This window comes from Acomys russatus, chromosome 29 (assembly GCF_903995435.1).
Source record: "Acomys russatus chromosome 29, mAcoRus1.1, whole genome shotgun sequence".
Lineage (NCBI taxonomy): Eukaryota > Metazoa > Chordata > Mammalia > Rodentia > Muridae > Acomys > Acomys russatus.
This window is the reverse complement of record NC_067165.1, coordinates 27,824,913-27,841,850: the sequence shown is the minus strand read 5'-3', so window position 1 is coordinate 27,841,850 and position 16,938 is coordinate 27,824,913. Positions and strand designations below refer to the sequence as shown.

The window sequence follows — 16,938 nt, the reverse complement described above, 5'->3', positions numbered from 1 at the left end:
AGCAAAACCAACTTGGACTTAAGAAACAGCCAGTTTAATGGAGTAGTTAGTTATTGCTGTTAAGCCTTAGGATGCTTTACTAAATTTACAGCAGGGCATGTAGAAGTGTGACAGATTTGCAGTGTGCTGAGAATGACGTCATGTTGCATGTTGAAAGGTTGAATTTTGCCACTAGAAGCCATGTAGGCCTGCGAATGTAACACGAGGGGAACGAGGAGAGCACGCAAGGCCTTGAGTTCCGTTGCCAGCACTGGGGTGACAGGAAGCCATTGTGGCAAAGACGGCAGTGTCAGGAATTAGTACACACAGCTTGGCATATATAGTATGGGAAAGACATTGAAATATAAGCACTGTGAGAAGCTTTTTTGCGGGGGGGGGGGGGTCGGTTCACTCTGTAGCCAAGGCTGGCCTAGAGATTACTTTCTAGTCTTGGTTTGGGTGGAACTCATGGTGATTCTCCTGCATCAGCTTCCCAAGTGCTGAGATTATAGGCTGAGTTAGGATTTGAACTGAAGCATATCTAATCACTGCATTCTTTACTCTTTGTATATGCCAATGTTGTGCGCCCGCTTAATAGGAAGTTTGGAGCCATATTTAGCAGGAAGTGATACATTGGAAACATTGCTCTCAAATTACATTGTAGTATGGTTGCCACCAGCCATATGTAACTGTGGATTTAAATTAATTAAAAGTAGACTGGGAACACAGAGAGTTGTAGAGTGCTCGTCTAACATACATTTGCCCTGGATTTCATCCCAAGCACCGCATAACCTAGGCGCAGTGGTGCATGCCCCTCGCCTTCAGCCCCAAGACGTCGGGAGGCTGGACGGAGGCAGGAAAGTGAGCAGTTCAGTTATCATTTGCTGTATAGCTATTTGAGGCCATCTTAGGCTACTTGATTGAAACCCTGACTTAAATACACAATCAACAAATAATAAATTAATGTAAGAAATGCCAAGCTTAGTAGCACAGGCCTATAATTCTACTTATTCCAAAGCTGTGGCAGGAGCATCAAGATTTCAAGGTGAGATGGCTCAGCTGCTAAGAGCACTTGTTCCTGCAGAGGACTGGAGTTCGATTCACAGCACCCACATGGTGGCTCACAGTTGGCCATGCTCCGGCTCCAGGGATCCAACACCCTCTTCTGAGTTCCTGGGTATTAGGCATGCAGGTGGTGCACAGACAGCTATCTGGAACAGAACACTCTTACACATAAAATATATAAGTCTACCTTTTAAAGTTCAAAGTTAGGGTCTCACTAACTTGTACAGGCTATCAATAAAAAGTTAGATGGGGTATAGGTGGTGGGATAGTTACCTAGCATGCTTAAGGCATTATGTTCAATCCCCAGCACTGTAAAAGTGAGCAAGTGTACAAATAGTAAAAATAGCTGGGCAGGTGTGGCACACCTTTAATCCTAGCACCTGGGAGATCTCTGTGAGTTCCAGGCCAGCCTGGTCTACAAAGTGAGTCCAGGACAGCCAAGGCTACACAGAGAACCCCTGTCTCCAAACCTAAAACCAACCAACCAACCAACAGCAATTAAATAAAAAAAAAAATTAAAGGTTTAAATGTGGTGTGCCATACCTTTAATCTCAACACTTTGGAAGCTAAGGCAGGGAGCTTGTCAATTTGAGGCCTGGCTTACATGTAGCAAAAATCTAAAGGGAGAAAGTGTAAATTCCATGTTTTTAGTATGTAGTAGTAGCACACCACAGCCAGTCTATTTCATTGAATGGTGCTTTACTGGATCACCCTGGCTCCCAGCTAATCATTCATGCATCTAGAAGAGGGAGGGGCTAAGGCCTTTCCACACCAACAAAACTGGAACCTGGAGGCTTGGGCATTTGTGAAGTGGCTTCATGGAAGATTGTGATGTTCAGCTCCTGTTAGCAGCCGCAGCTGTAGAAACTCCACAGTGACTGCTGCTGGGTTCCGGGCAGGTCTAGACTACAGATACCCTGAGCATGCTGGTCTCTGTTGAGAAAATGCTGCTGTCTTCAGTTGAGAGCCTCAAACTGGCCCTGTCACCTGGGATGAAGTGAAGTGTGATGTGTGGCATTGGAAGACACCCCCCACCCCGGTCTCTGCTTCATTGCTAGCACTGTTAGGGGAAATTGTGGTATTTCTCACTAGCCCAATTTTGCTAAACTTTAGTGTCCTAAGCAGTCCCAGAGAAACCCACAGGACTCTGGTTGGGAGCGTTGATGGGTCTTGTGAAGTTAAGGTTGCTGGGAATAACTCTGGAGCAGCTCTGAAGGGTAGTGATTTGGGACACAGCTTTCCTGTGATTCTCTACAGTTTGGGGAGGAAGTACTCTCACCTTTTTAGTTGAAATTTATCCATAGCTGAGAGAACTCTGCTTCTGCTTCATTTTGTTTCTTTCAGAAAGAAACATAGCCAAGTCCACTTAGCCCTGGCTAGTGTAGGACTGACTTGTATGGAGACCAATTTGGCCTCTGAAGTAGCCGGAGTTACAGGTGTGCAGCATCATACTCCCTCCACTTGCTTCTGTCTTGTTCTTGGTAGTTGGAAATTCTTTCCCAGTAGCTTTACTTCCTCCAGTATTATAAAAACACACTTAAGAGGGAAGAGGGATGAAAAAAAAAAAAAGCAATTGCATGTATGCACCCTTACCTTGGAACATGTCTTAAATTATTAAGTATGTCAATGAATTATTATTTATTGAATAACAGAACTAGAAAGAACTCTAGGGATGATTTAGGCTTCTAGGCCAACTCCAACAACCCACATTTTTAGCTTCCGTCCCCCGCAAAACTGTGACTTGAGCCTAGGACCTCATACTTGCTAGGCAAGGTAAGTGTTCTACTGGACGGTGTCTTCAGTAGGTCTCCCCCCCCCTTTTCTTTCTTTTTTCTTTTTTTTCCAGTAGGTTCTTAATTATGGACCCTGAACCTGTGACATCATGATCACCAGGGGTCTTGTCACTAAATGAATATCTTGGGCCTGATTTTGCACCACTCTCCCTTCCTCTTCTGCCCTACTCCCTTCCCCTATTTTGAACCTTTTGAGAGTTAATATTTATACCTAGAAAGCCTGTATCTATCCCCTACTCCGCGTTTAAGAGCCTGTCCTCCACGTGAGTGTATTTGAGGGTTATTTAGACTTTCCCCCTCTTGTCCCTAGTATATAGGATAGGCATCTCTGGCAGTGGAAAGTGTGCTGGTGTGCTGTCTGGTAGCTCTAGCGCGACGGTGCTGTCAGAAAGTAAATGAGCTGGAGTGAACCTGTCGCACCACAAAGGACTGGAAAGTCACGTAGATTGTTTTGGTTTTTGAGACAGTTTCTCTGTGTAATAGCTCTGGCTGTCCCAGATTCTCTTTATAGACCAGGCTAGCCTTAAATTCACAGAGATCCACCTGCCTCTGCCTCTAGAGCCCTGGGATTAAAGGTGTGCACCACCACGCCCGTCTAGTCATGTGGATTTTTAAGTGTGTGTTTGTTTACAGACAGGGTATCATTCCAGCTCATATTGGCCTGAAACTTATTTTGTAGCTGGGGGTCACTAACTGCACAGCAGTCGTCTGGCTTCAGCCTCCTGAGTTTGAGCCACACCTAGCTAGAAAACTCTGTAGACTGGTGCCTGTGCTTTGAGCTCTTGAACTTAAGTTGGTGATGTGCTTTGTTCTTTTTGGCATCTAGAGCTACGGTCTCATTTAACCCAGACTGGTCTCAAACTCACTTTACAGTTTAGCCTGAGCTTGAACTCGAATCATCCTGCTGTTACCACCAATGTGCTGCAATTACAGGCATGTGTGCCACCACAGCAGCCTGTGCCTGTTACTTGTTTATCTAAAGAGTTTTTCTATTTGTGATTCTGTGTTTGTGTGAGTACATGACACTCCCCCGCCTATCTTCCTGTGTGCTGGTATGTGTTGACATGTGTGCCTGCTGAGACCAGAAGAGGAGGTCACTGGGATCCCCTGGAGCTGGAGTACAGGTGGCTATGAGCCACCCAGTGTTGGGGACCAGACTCTTTTATTTTATTAATTTATTCATATTACATCTCAATGGTTATCCCCTCCCTTGTATCCTCCCATTCCCCTCTCCCTCCCATTTTCCCCTTACTCCCCTCCCCTATGACTGTGACTGACTGGGACTTCCTCCCCCTGTATATGCTCATAGGATATCAAGTCTCTTCTTGGTTGGGACCAGACTCTTAAAGAGCAGGAAATGCCATTAACTGGTGATGATGAACATTTCTCCAGCCCAATATCTTGTTCTTTGAAGAGAAAAAGTCCTGTCCTTTTTTTAATTTTCAAATTCATTAGTTTTGTTTTGTTTTTAGAGACAGGTTTCTCAGTGTAGTCCTAGCTGGCCTGGAACTCAGCTCTGCCTGCTTCTGCCTCCTGAGCAGAATTAGTTAGCTGGCATTAAAGATGTGTACCACCACTGCCTGACTAACTTCTTTAATTTTAAATGAAATGGACCCTTCCCTTGAAATATACAAGGCTCCAAGTTCATTATTCTTCTCTCAGCAACTGTTACTTAGCCTGTTGCTCATTTGAAGAAAGCATAAATTGAACCACTTTGTACCACAGCGCTACAAACATGCAAAGAAAAAGTTCCCATTAATGGACTATGGGCTTAGGGGCTACCTCCCCCTTAGTTCTCTAAGATGCTTGTGTATCTCAGTTTTTGGAGCATTGAAATAATGGGTTTTAGTGCTGAGCAAGGTTATAGTAATGAAAAAAAAAAAAAAGGTTATAGTAATGTATGGTGGTTGACACTGTCCTGTCCAACCAAGGAGAAGGTTCTTTGCTCTGACTTCTATCCCTGCCATGTGTATGTGGACTGCTTTACACCTAGCCTTTCCCTTTGATCTCCAGTAGCACCATACTTAGAAAGTAATTCTTAGCTTCCAAATGCATTCACATGGCATTTTATTAATGACAATCTAAGTTCTGAAAAGGGTTAAACAACCACTGTAGGGTTACTGGACCTGTCCCATTAGTTTTTCATAATAGCTGGTTTCTTATGTGGCATGTGGACTTTAAAAGAACTGTGTATGTTCATTTTGGCCAGAGGCCCTCAAAGCTTGAGGTTAATGAAAATGTTTTTTATTTTTTAGTCATCCAGTCCAATGGATCAGATGGGAAAGATGAGACCTCAGCCGTATGGTGGGACTAACCCATACTCGCAACAGCAGGGACCTCCTTCAGGACCGCAACAAGGACATGGGTACCCAGGGCAGCCATACGGGTCCCAGACTCCACAGCGGTACCCAATGGCCATGCAGGGCCGGGCTCAGAGCGCCATGGGCGGCCTCTCTTATGCACAGCAGGTATTTGACTGACTACCTTGTGACCCGCTTTGCTGTCCACAATTGGTGTGTGTCATATGGGGTTAAAATGGCTTCCAGACCTTTTAATATGTGCATAGGCTACCTGGCTCAACTGCTAATAAGGGCAAGATGGTCCGCACCATTCTATGTATGTCCCATGTCTGTCTGTATGTCTTAACATATCTTCGGATTTGAACCCAGTCTATGGCTCAGCCTCTGGCTGCTCTGCCCTGGGAGGTGAAATATGGTAGAAGGGCCATGGCTGGGCACTTGTTTATTGCTACTGCAGTAGAAACACTGTGGGCCGCTTGCTTCCTGGGTGCAGAGGCCCTCACCGTTCTCCAGCCTTTAAGACAGCTGCCTGGGTAAAAGAGGATGGAAGAAGGACTGAGAGTGAAAGACAAGGGAACTGTAGTAAGCAGCAAAGATGCTAACAGATGAACTGATTACCCAGCCTGTTCTTATGAGGAGAGTTTGGCCTTGTTTTTCAGTGCTGAGAATCAAACCCAAGGCCTCAAGCATACTAGATTAGACTCTGCTACTGAGCTCTACCCCCAGCTGCTGTACTGTCATCTTTTAAGAAATTATATCACTATGATTTACTTGGGGGTTAGAGCAAGATGCCAGATCTCACAGCAAAGCACATTGTTGTTTTTGTATTGGCAACTTTTCTGCCATTTCTGTCTGAGTAACATACCAAAAAGGATAAAGAGGGCCTGGAGAGATGGCTCAGAGGTTAAGAGCACTGGCTGCTCTTTCCAGAGATCCTGAGTTCAATTCCCAGCAACCACATGGAGGCTCACAGCCATCTATAGTGTGATCTGACACCCTCTTCTGGCCTTCAGGCATACATGCAGGTAGAGCACTGTATACATAATAATAGATAAATAAATAAATCTTAAAAAAAAAAAAAAAGATAAAGAGTAGTGTGTAAAAACTGAAATTATTGCTAAAACTTTAGAGCAAAGAATGGCTTTAAAATATGGAAAATGAAGCTGGGCGTGGTGGTGCACGCCTTTAATCCCAGCAGAGGCAGGCGGATCGCTGAGTTTGAGGCCAGCCTGGTCTACAAAGTGAGACCAGGACAGCCAAGGCTACACAGAGAAACCCTGTCTCGAAAAACCAACCAACCAACCAAACAAACAAACAAACAAAGTAAAAGTAGAAAATAAAATATATACTCTTTCTTTTCTTTTTTTCTTTTTCTTTCTTTTTTTATTAAAAGACAAGTTTCTCTCTGTAGCCCTGCCTGGTGTAGAGCATCCTGGCCTCAAACTCAGAGATCTTCTGCCTCCACCTCCTAAATGCTGGGGTTAAAGGTGTGTGCCACCACTGCCCTGCTGTCTTTCTTCTATGAGAAAACTAAGAGGCGACATGGAAATTTTTTTCCTTGTCTATTTTCTTTACTTTGTTGAGGTAGAATCTCACCCTATAGGCTGGTCTCTAAGTCTAGTATATCCTAGAATGACTGAACTTCTGGCCTTCCTGCCTGGTGTATGTATGTGCCTGTTAGACCAACACACAAAGTGAGCTATATGGCCCCCGAATATTTTAAAAATAAAATCACTAATTACCCTGATTCTCTTTCATTTAGTCTTCATTTTTAAAACATTCGAGCCGTACTAGGCCTTCAGTCGTTTGAGCCAGGCTCCTAGTGCCTCCTCATTGTGGTTAGGACGGAATCCCGAGTAAAGCCAACGTAGGCCATGGTAAGAAGAGTAGGCTCACTGGGGAAGAGAACGGTTCTTGAGCCCAAATAAGCAACACCAGTTTTCAGTGTGTGAGCCATTCTGTACGGCTCGGCTCCTAGAGGGGTGGAAGAAGAATGCCAAAGCATTGCACGTCGTGTGGCCGTTGCACCTGAGTCAGTCCTAAAAGTATCTTGTCTTTCCTTACAGATTCCACCATATGGACAGCAAGGCCCCAGTGGGTATGGTCAGCAGGGCCAGACTCCATACTACAACCAGCAAAGTCCTCATCCCCAGCAGCAGCAGCCACCTTATTCCCAGCAGCCTCCATCCCAGACCCCTCATGCCCAGCCTTCATATCAGCAGCAGCCGCAGACCCAGCAGCCACAGCTTCAGTCTGCTCAGCCTCCTTACTCTCAGCAACCGTCCCAGCCTCCACATCAGCAGTCCCCAACTCCATATCCCTCCCAGCAGTCCACTACACAACAGCACCCCCAGAGCCAGCCCCCCTACTCACAACCACAGGCACAGTCTCCCTACCAGCAGCAGCAACCTCAGCAGCCAGCATCCTCGACGCTTTCCCAGCAGGCTGCGTATCCCCAGCCCCAGCCTCAGCAGTCCCAGCAAACTGCCTATTCCCAGCAGCGCTTCCCTCCACCACAGGTAAGATGCCCTGCCTCCTGCCCTACCTGTGCTCAGCAGGTAGGGTGGGTGGTGCACTCCGGTAATCCCAGTACTCAGGGAAGCAGAAGCAGGTGGATCTCTGTGAGTTCGAGGCCAGCCTGGTTTTTACAAAGTGAGTCCAGGACATTTGTCTCGAAAAATGGAGGGAGGAGGGAGGGGAGACACAATGCCTCGATATGTTGCCCAGACTGGCCTTGAACCTACTGTCCTCCTGTTTCAGCCTTTTTAGTGCTGGGACAGGCTCACTCTTGACATTATGAAGAACCATTGTTTTAAGTTTTCATCTTGTCAAATATTACATGCAGTTGTGCTTCTCGCACATGACTCCCCTGTGTAAGAAAGCATTGCATCACAGTTCTTTCACCCTCAAGTAAGCATGGCTGGTCTCTAATTCTTCTGTGTATGGATGTTTTGCCTGTATGTATGCCTATGTGCTTTGTGTGCACCTGGTGCCTATAGAGGCCAGGAGAGGGTGGTAGAGGCTCTGTCACAAGACACAGACATTTGTGAGCTGTGAGCCTTCATGTGGATGCTGGGAACTGAACCTGGGTCCTCTACAGCGACAAGAGGCTCATCCACCTCTCCAGTAGTAGCCTGGTCGGTGGTTGGTCTTGTTGTTTTGAGGCAGGGTTTCTGTGTAACCCTGGCTGTTGGGGAACTCACAGCATCTGCCTCTGCCCCTGCCTCCGCCTCCCAAGTGCTGAGATGAAAGTTGTGCGCCACTGTTCGGAGCAAGCCCTCATAGCTTTTTGGGTTTTCCTTATAGGAGCTTTCTCAAGATTCATTTGGGTCTCAGGCATCCTCAGCCCCCTCAATGACCTCCAGTAAAGGAGGGCAAGAAGACATGAACTTGAGTCTTCAGGCAAGACCGTCCAGCTTGCCTGTGAGTATTTCTGACATTTAGAAAAACGTGATGGGACAGAGAGGAATAAACTAAGTCCAGGTTTTGGGTGTTTTGGTGGCATTGATCTAAGCTGTTCAAAATTCTGTCTGCCTCTTTAAGGATAGGCTTATGATCTGCGTGTAGGGTTGATTGATTGTTTTTTGAGACAATCTCCAGTTTCCCAGATTAGCTTTGCTGTCCCTATGAACGGAAGCTTCCTAGTTCCCTGCTTCTTCAGAGCAGCTAGGTATACATGTGCACCCCTTGTCCAGTGCTTGTTCTTTTGGGTTTTTTTGTTTGTGATAGGATATCACTGTGTAGTAAGCCTGCTTGGCCTCAAGCCCACCTGACTGTGCCATCATTTTCAACCTTTGTTTTCTGAAAATCTTGGGCCTCTTATGTGTGAAGTAATTAATATAAGGAACAGAGAGAATATAGATGTTAGAAGCCATGTTTTCCATCATACTGTAAAAGGCAGGTGGATCTCTGTGAGTTTGAGACCAGCCTGGTCTACAATGTGTGTCCAGGACAGTCAAGGCTACACGGAGAAACCCTGTCTCGAAAAACCAACCAACCAACCAAAGAAACAAAAAAACTGTGTATCTCAAAGGAGGCAGGGTTAATCCCACAGTCCATTACTCTTCTCCATCACAAAGCTTTACATGGCTTACCTGAGCCTTAGTGGGGGAGGTCTGCAGAGACTGAAGCCACAAGGGAGCTGCTATTAGGGTGAGACTGACTTTCTCAACTGCGGAAGCTGAGTAAAGCAGTCACCTTTTCTAGTGGTTCCAGGCCAGCCTGGTCTACAAAAGAACTAGTCCAGTCTGGGCTGCACAGTGAAACTGTCTCATCAAAATAAACAACAACAAAACCCACCGACAACAAAACCGCTAGACTATCAACAAAAGTTATTACTTTTAATCCTTCTCATTATTGTCTATGAATCCTTTTCTAATCGCAGTGAACTTCATTCCCTTAAAAAATTTTATTTAAATTTTAATATATCAACATGTCTGTGCATCCATGTGCCACAGTGCACATGTGCAGGTCAGAGGACAGTCTGTAGAATTGATTTTTAATTTTCCTCCTTTCACCTTTATATGGGTTCAAGGGATCATTCCTCACCAAATGCTTTTTACTTATGGGGCCTCTTCACTTCCCTCAGTGTGAATACTCTCATTACTGTATGTGGCTAAGTCTGGGGTGGTGTGCTGTTAGGACAAGATACCAGAACGATGGATTTCTGTCAGTGTTGTAAGTTGCTGACCATCAAAAGGTTTCTTGATTCTGATGATTGGTTAGTTAGAAGGTTTCTCTGTGTAGTTCAGGTTAGCATCATCTGATGCCCTTTTGTTTGAAAATTATTTGGTACTTCCGTGAGAAGGGTTATAAGCAAGTGCTAATGTGTCTTCTAAGGACTGGGAACCTAAAACCCAGTCAATGAATGGAGGTTAGCCTTCCAGGAATACAGAGGGTAGCAAGCACTGTTAGCAGATTTAGGTTTCTGCTGTGGAACCTGCCAAAGAGCTCATTTGCTCTGTAGTAGAAGCTCCACCCATAGGCGAGCTGGTCAAAAACTTGTGGGGTATTCTCAGGGCAGTTCACCTGCCTCAGTGCTCCCCCCCTCACACACACACACACACACCCATCTCTCCAGTTGCTGAGATTATGTGTCACCATACCTAGCTGTTAATCTTGTGGGTTTTTTTTGTTTATTTGTTTTTGTTTTTTTGTTTGTTTGTTTGGTTTTTTGTTTGTTTGTTTTAAGACAGTTTCTCTCTGTAGCTTTGGCTGTCTTGGATTCCCTTTATAGACCAGGCTGGCCTTGAACTCAAAAAACGATCTACCTGCCTCTGCCTCCTGAGTGCTGGGATTAAAGGCATATACCAGCACACCCAGCTTTATTTTTATTTTTATTCTGCTTCTTGGATCAAGACTTGCCAAAGCTATTCTTGGCGAGGCTGTTGAGGCTAGGAAACACTCATATCTGAAGAAGTCAGAAGCCAGAGTTTCTACAAGACTTTTTTCTTCATTAGCCAGTTATTAAAGGAAGTGTAAGTCTGCCAGTTGTCTTAGTTCAGCTTCTGTGATAAACACCACAGACAGAAGCAACTTGAAGAGGAAAGGGTTCCTGTCAGACTGTAGTCTGTAGTCCATCTTGAAGAGAAGACTAGGGCAGGAGCTCCAGGCAGGAGGTGAAGCAGAGGCCATGGGGAACACTGCTTTTTACACAACTCAGGACACTGCCCAGGGGCAGCACCCGTGGTGACCGGACCCTCATCATTTCCTCAGCTTCTCTACAAGCCGCCCAAGGGATGTGTTTTCTCAGAGACTCCCCTTCCCAGGTCAAGTTGACACAATTCTAACCTGTTGTGTCCTTCAGTAAACAAGGGTGTGGAGAGCCCTCAGGGTGTGGCACGGCAGCAGGCGCTGGGATGGGTGCTGATTGGACAGTCCCTTCAGTTTTGTGTTGTCCTCTTCACTCATTAACCTTCCTTGTGTGGCTCTGGGTTTGTGATATTTCTTTGTTTTTGTTTTTTCGAGACAGAGTTTCTCAGTGTAGCCTTGACTGTCCTGGACTCACTTTAAAGACCAGGCTGGCCTCAAACAAGTGATCCACCTGCCTCTGCCTCCCAACTCGCTTCTTTTTCTTTTAAAGAAGTTTTGCTCAGAGAATATCAAATTATCTAGGTGCTGTTAACATTGAATATTTTAACCCAGCATTTTAATGAGCTAATTTTTCTTTTTTTATACTTTATTTTATGTATGTGGGTGTTTTGCCTGCATGTATATCTTGCATCATGTGCACGAAGTTCCTGTAGAGGTTTTAATAAGGCATTAGAGATCCCCTGCAACTTATGTTACAGGCAGTTTTGAGCCATTATGTAGGTGCTGGGAATTGAACCTGGGTCTGAGCAATTAGTACTGAGCTATCTCTGTAGCCTATGAGTTAATTTTTTATTAATTTTAATAGAAAATCTAAAACTGTTAGTATAAAATTACCCAGGCAACCAAAGCACGGATTGTTGTGGCCCCTCATCAACAAAATCTTTATAATTGATCTGAAGGAGGGTTTGCTTTCCTTTTTCTCTTTCTTTCTCTCTTTCTTTCTTTCTTTCTTTCTTTCTTTCTTTCTTTCTTTCTTTCTTTCTTTCTTCAAGCTTCTTGCATGCCATTCAGCTCTCTAGATAGACCATGGCCAGGACTTCAAGACCCTCTGTTTTGTTTCCTGTGTCTTTCATCTGTCTCTGAGGCCTCATGAGAACTTAGGGTTGTTTTGTTTTATGTTATATGGAGTTTATTAAATGAGCATGGGAGGAGGAGGAAAAGGAGGAGGGGCTGCCCCAGAGAGGAAGTAAAGAAAGAGGATAGAGAGTGAGGACTAAGTTTTCAGACCTCTGCACACACTCTTGTTTCTCAGTCTTCTCAGCTCCTCTTGTTTGACCCTAGTCCATAGTGTTTTGTTTTGTTTTTTGAGACAAAGTTTCTCTGTGTGTGTTCCAGGACAGTAAATCCCACTTACTTAAATAGTCTCCTAGAGCATTGGCCACTTGTTTTTGGCCACTGTGCCTCCTGCACCTATGACATGAATCTAAGACCAGTAGTTATTTACTATGAATACGTATTAAAGTCATAGAAACAAGCAGACTATTTTCATCTTTCTTTCTTTCTCTATTTTTCTCTTTTTAAATTTATTTTTTATTTTATGTACATTGGTATTTTGCTTGCACGTATGTCTGTGTGAGGGTGTCAGAATTCCTGGAACAGGAGTTACAGACGGTTGTTAGCTGCCACATGGGTGCTGGGAAATGAACCCAGGTCCCCTGGAAGAGCAGCCAGTTCTCTTAACATCTACACAGGGTTTCTCTGTGTAGTCCTGGCTGTCTTGGAACTTTCTCTGTAGGCCAGGCTGAATTCAAACTCAAATTCACATGCCTCTGCTTTCTAAGTGCTAGGATTAAAGGCTTGGGCTGGCCTGGCTCAAGGTTATTTTTATACTTGTCTTTGGTTTTAGACCAGCCTGGAACTCACTAGGTAGCCCAGGTTCCCAAATATTTGGATTAGAGCCAGGAGCCATCATACCTGGCTTACGATAACTCATTTAACATGTGCTTGCTTTAGGCTGGCTTGATGACTCTTGCATATTACCCTCATAGTGCCTGGCCTATGATACAGGTTCCCAACTATTGAAAAAATGAACATAAAAAATGTCCATAATAAACAATTAGTGAAAAAAGAGGCCATGAGCCAGGCAGTGGTAGCACACACCTTTAATCCCAGCACTCAGGAGGCAGAGGCAGGCAGATCACTGTGAGTTTGAGGCCAGCCTGGTCTACAAAGTGAGTCCAGGACAGCCAAGGCTACACAGAGAAACCCTGTCTCAAAACAAAAACAAAAAGAGGCCATGAATTTGAAGGAGAGTAGGATTGTGTGTGTGTGTGTGTGTGTGTGTGTGTGTGTGTGTGTGTGTGTGTGTAGGAAAAAGGAAGGAGAAATGTTGTGATTAAATTATAATCCCTTAAATAAGCAAATGTCCATACCATTGCCGTATCCTGGTGGGGATGGCTTGGTCATATTACTAGATTGCTGTTCTTTTTTTTTTTTTTTTTTTTGGTTTTTCGAGACAGGGTTTCTCTGTGTAGCCTTGGCTATCCTGGACTCACTTTGTAGACCAGGCTGGCCTCGAACTCACAGTGATCCTCCTGCCTCTGCCTCCCGAGTGCTGGGATTAAAGGCATGCGCCACCACGCCCGGCCTTAGATTGCTGTTCTTAAATGCCAGGTCGAGGCAGTCATGACAGGACCATACCTCATTTGAGAGTTTAACTTGTCTTTATTGACCATTACCTTAGGAAGTGAGGTTAGGACTTGTTACCCATCTTGTAAGTTAGTGGCCATTTTATGTCAAGGTCCTTGTAAAGAATAGGTGAGGTCTTTAGTTTCCTTCATGTGTGGACAGGATCTTAGGAGACTGGAGTGCAGACTGAAGGCTGGCCTCTGATTAACTTGGAGCCATGCCGTGGTGTGTGTATTGGAGGAAGAGAAGCGGCCCTTAGACAGGGTCTTAGCTATGTGACCCTGGCTGGCCCGGAACTCTCTGCCTTGTATGTGCTGGCATTAAAGTCATGTGACAACACATGCTGGAATTGTTTCTTTAAGAAGATTCTGTTTGGACAAGCCTGCATCCACATCAAGCAGCTCACAAGTGCCTGTAACTGCAGCTCTGAGGAGTCCAGTCCTTCCTGCTGACCTCCCCCGCACATACACGCACATAATGCATGTATATACACTCAGGCAGAAACATGGTGATTGGTATATAATTGTAGTCTCAGCATTGGGAAGGTTGAGGTGGGATTGTGCATGTTTGAAAGCTATCTAGGGAGGCCTTATCTTTTTTTGAAAAAAAAAAAAAGAAGAAGAAGGTAGTTATTTAACCAAGTGTGTCTGGTTTCCCAGAATAATGCACACTTTTATTTAGAGAGAGACATTTGTATGAATTTATATTTGGTCTTGAAATGTGCTAGTGGGGCCTGGCGTGGTGGCGCACGCCTTTAATCCCAGCCCTCAGGAGGCAGGGGCAGGTGGATCTCTGTGAGTTCCAGGCCAGCCTGGTCTACAAAGTGAGTCTAGAACAGCTAAGGCTACACAGAGAAACCCTGTCTTGAAAAACCGAACCAAAACAAAACAAAAATGAGAATGTGCTAGTGATAGGACATGGAAAATGGTTATGGGATTGAAAGCCCCATTGAGGGAGGCTAGATAGAGCTAACTCCCACACTTTTAGCATGCGTCAAAATTGATGAAAACACAGCCCATTGAGCCCTGCTTGAGAGTTGCATTATTTTTTTTCAGAAGATGATGAGTCCACTGGACATACCACCATTTGAACATGCTGAGCTAGGTGGACCTTTAAAACAGAAAAATACACTTATCTAGGACCCACAGTGGCAACTCTAATGGTGATGGTGGCTTTCTCATGTACGATTTCCCTTGGGATTTGGAGGGCAGAAAGTGAGTTGAAAACCGAGGAGGGAGCCAAGTGGTAGTGGCACACTTAATCCCAGTGAGGGAGGGGCAGAGGTAGACAGGTCTCTGAGTTCTGGGCCAGCCTAGTCTATTACAGAGTTGAGTTTTAGGGACAGCCAGGGCTACACAGTGAAACCCTGTTTTGAACGACAGAGGGCAGGCGGAGAAGAAGGGACTTGGGCTGGGGAAGTTGAGCTGTAAGCTGCTTCCCTACAAGCATGATGCCAGTGCTGGGGAGATGGAGCCAGGAGGAGCCAGTGAGCTCTCCTAACAACAGACCTTAGCTTTAACGGCAAGGTGGATGGCTCCTTCTGGAACACTCTCGAGCTGCTCTGTAGCCTCTCTTGCCTCCCTCTTCCCCTTCCTGATTTCACCCCTTGCCCCAACCGCAGATGAGAAGAGAAGAGACAGGCTGTCTTGAAGCTGGGGCTTCTTCCTGAGCTAGGATAGGCCTTGTACTGCATAGCCCCCTGGAGAGCTCTTCTCTGCTCTGGGGTTCTCATCACTGGGCCATACGGCTGGTCCTTTCCTTTGTAGGGCCATACTGAATGGGTCACTAAACTCTCCTGTACCTAAGAAAAAGGTTTTGAGGGGCTGAGAGTTGACTAAGCAGACAACTGCACAGGTGTGATCTGAATTCAATGCCAGAACATGAGGAAAGTAGGAGAGAACCAGTTCTGCATTAGTGCCCTCTTCTCTTCACACTTGTGCAATGCCGTTTGCATGGTTTGCATGCCCACACTTGCATGTTGTACACACAGTGAAAACACTTAGATTTGTAGAAAGGAAAACAAAAGCCTTCTGAATCTGTTAATTTTTCCCATTGCCGTGGTTTTTCTCTTCTAGGTCCCTGTTACCTCTCACTTAATGTCTTACCTAGTTTTCCTTTCTTCCCCTTCCCCTTCCAAGTTTGTCCTTAGTAGTCTGCCAGGGGACAGGGAGGGAGACCTGGACATTACCGCCGCCTGCTTCTCTAAAACCTCGTGACTACCTGTTGTCTATAGGCTTAGCGTTAAAACATAGAACTTTGTGTTCTGAAGGATAAGGATGGATATGTGTACATGTATGTGGGGAGTGTGTGAGAAACAGTCACTACACAGTATAGGTGGCTCTTGATGTCATCATCGCTTCCGCCTGTCCAAGGCTGGAACTGCAGACTTATGCAACCATGCCCAGGACTGAAAAGGGGCTGCTTATATAACAACGACAGTGCGAGTGAGTGTTTGCCTACATACATGTCTATATGTGCGCCACATATGTCTCTGGTACCTGCAGCGACCAAAGCAGGTTGGTGAGTCCCCTGGAGCTCAAGTTAGAGCTCTTTTTGAAGAGCCGCGTGGGCTCAGGCAGTGACTCTGACCTCTGCCAAGAACAGCACGTGCTCTTCTACTGGGTCAGCTCTCTAGCTCTCTACTTTCTGATTTTTTTTTTTTTTTTTTTTTTTTTTTTTTTTTTGGTAGGTAAGTTTCCTGTTTCTGGATTAAAACCTGGTACATATTTTACTAGAGTTATGGTAAAATACAAATAGTTACGAAAGATTGGATGATGGTGACTTGTCTTGGAATCTTTGGCTTATTAGTCTAATCTGGTTTCCTTCAAGAAAACTTTCTGTGAAGAAGAGTTGCCTGGACTGCCTTAGGGTGAGGGCTGCCAGAGTCTGCAGAAGTTGGTGGCTGGTATGATAGGCTGCATGTAAAGTAATCTCAGCTTCTGGGAGGCTGAGGCAAGGGTTTTTAAGTTCAAGGCCTGTTTAAACAACTTTTTTTTTTCTTCTTTTTTCTTTTTGTTTTGTTTTTGTTTTCTGTTGTTGAGACAGGGTTTCTCTGTGTAGCCTTGACTGTCCTAGACTTTGTAGACCAGGCTGGCCTCAAACTCAGAGATCCACCTGAGTGCTAGGATTAGAGGCATGTGCCACCATGCCCAGCTTCTGTCTAAATAACTTATGAAGTCCTATCTCAAAAAATAAAAGCTAGCTAGGCGTGTGGCTCACATCTGTAATTCTAGCACCTGGGAGTCAGAGGTAGACAGATTCTGAACTGTTAGTTCAGGGCTGTTACACAGAGAAACCTTGTCTTGAAAAACAGAGGAAAGATGGATGGATAGATGACAGATAAATAAAAAAAGTCTTTGATCTCAGTGCTCAGGCAGGAGATCGCCATAGTGAGTTCCAGATGCTGAGTATGTAGTGTATATATGTATTGGAGAGTTTGGAAAGGGAAAATTTGACTGGACCAGAGGCTAATAAGGATACGGTCGGGGGCACGGAAGATGTTCAGGGCTTTGACAGGCCACCCAGAGCGAGACATTATAGAGAAGAGGAACATAGGCTGCAGGGCTTGAACCCTTTGGGTC

At 45.1% G+C, this 16,938-nt stretch overlaps 1 protein-coding gene across 2 annotated transcripts in view; it reads left to right on the top strand.

Annotated features, from left to right (window-relative positions):
* Nucleotides 1-16,938, top strand: part of Arid1a (AT-rich interaction domain 1A) — a 76,262-nt gene that overhangs the window by 24,385 nt on the left and 34,939 nt on the right. For both annotated transcript variants that reach the window (XM_051171897.1, XM_051171898.1), the window contains exons 2-4: nucleotides 5,093-5,305; nucleotides 7,204-7,656; nucleotides 8,444-8,560. In XM_051171897.1, coding sequence (XP_051027854.1) covers nucleotides 5,093-5,305; nucleotides 7,204-7,656; nucleotides 8,444-8,560 — 783 coding nt within the window. The remainder of the gene's footprint in view (nucleotides 1-5,092; nucleotides 5,306-7,203; nucleotides 7,657-8,443; nucleotides 8,561-16,938) is intronic.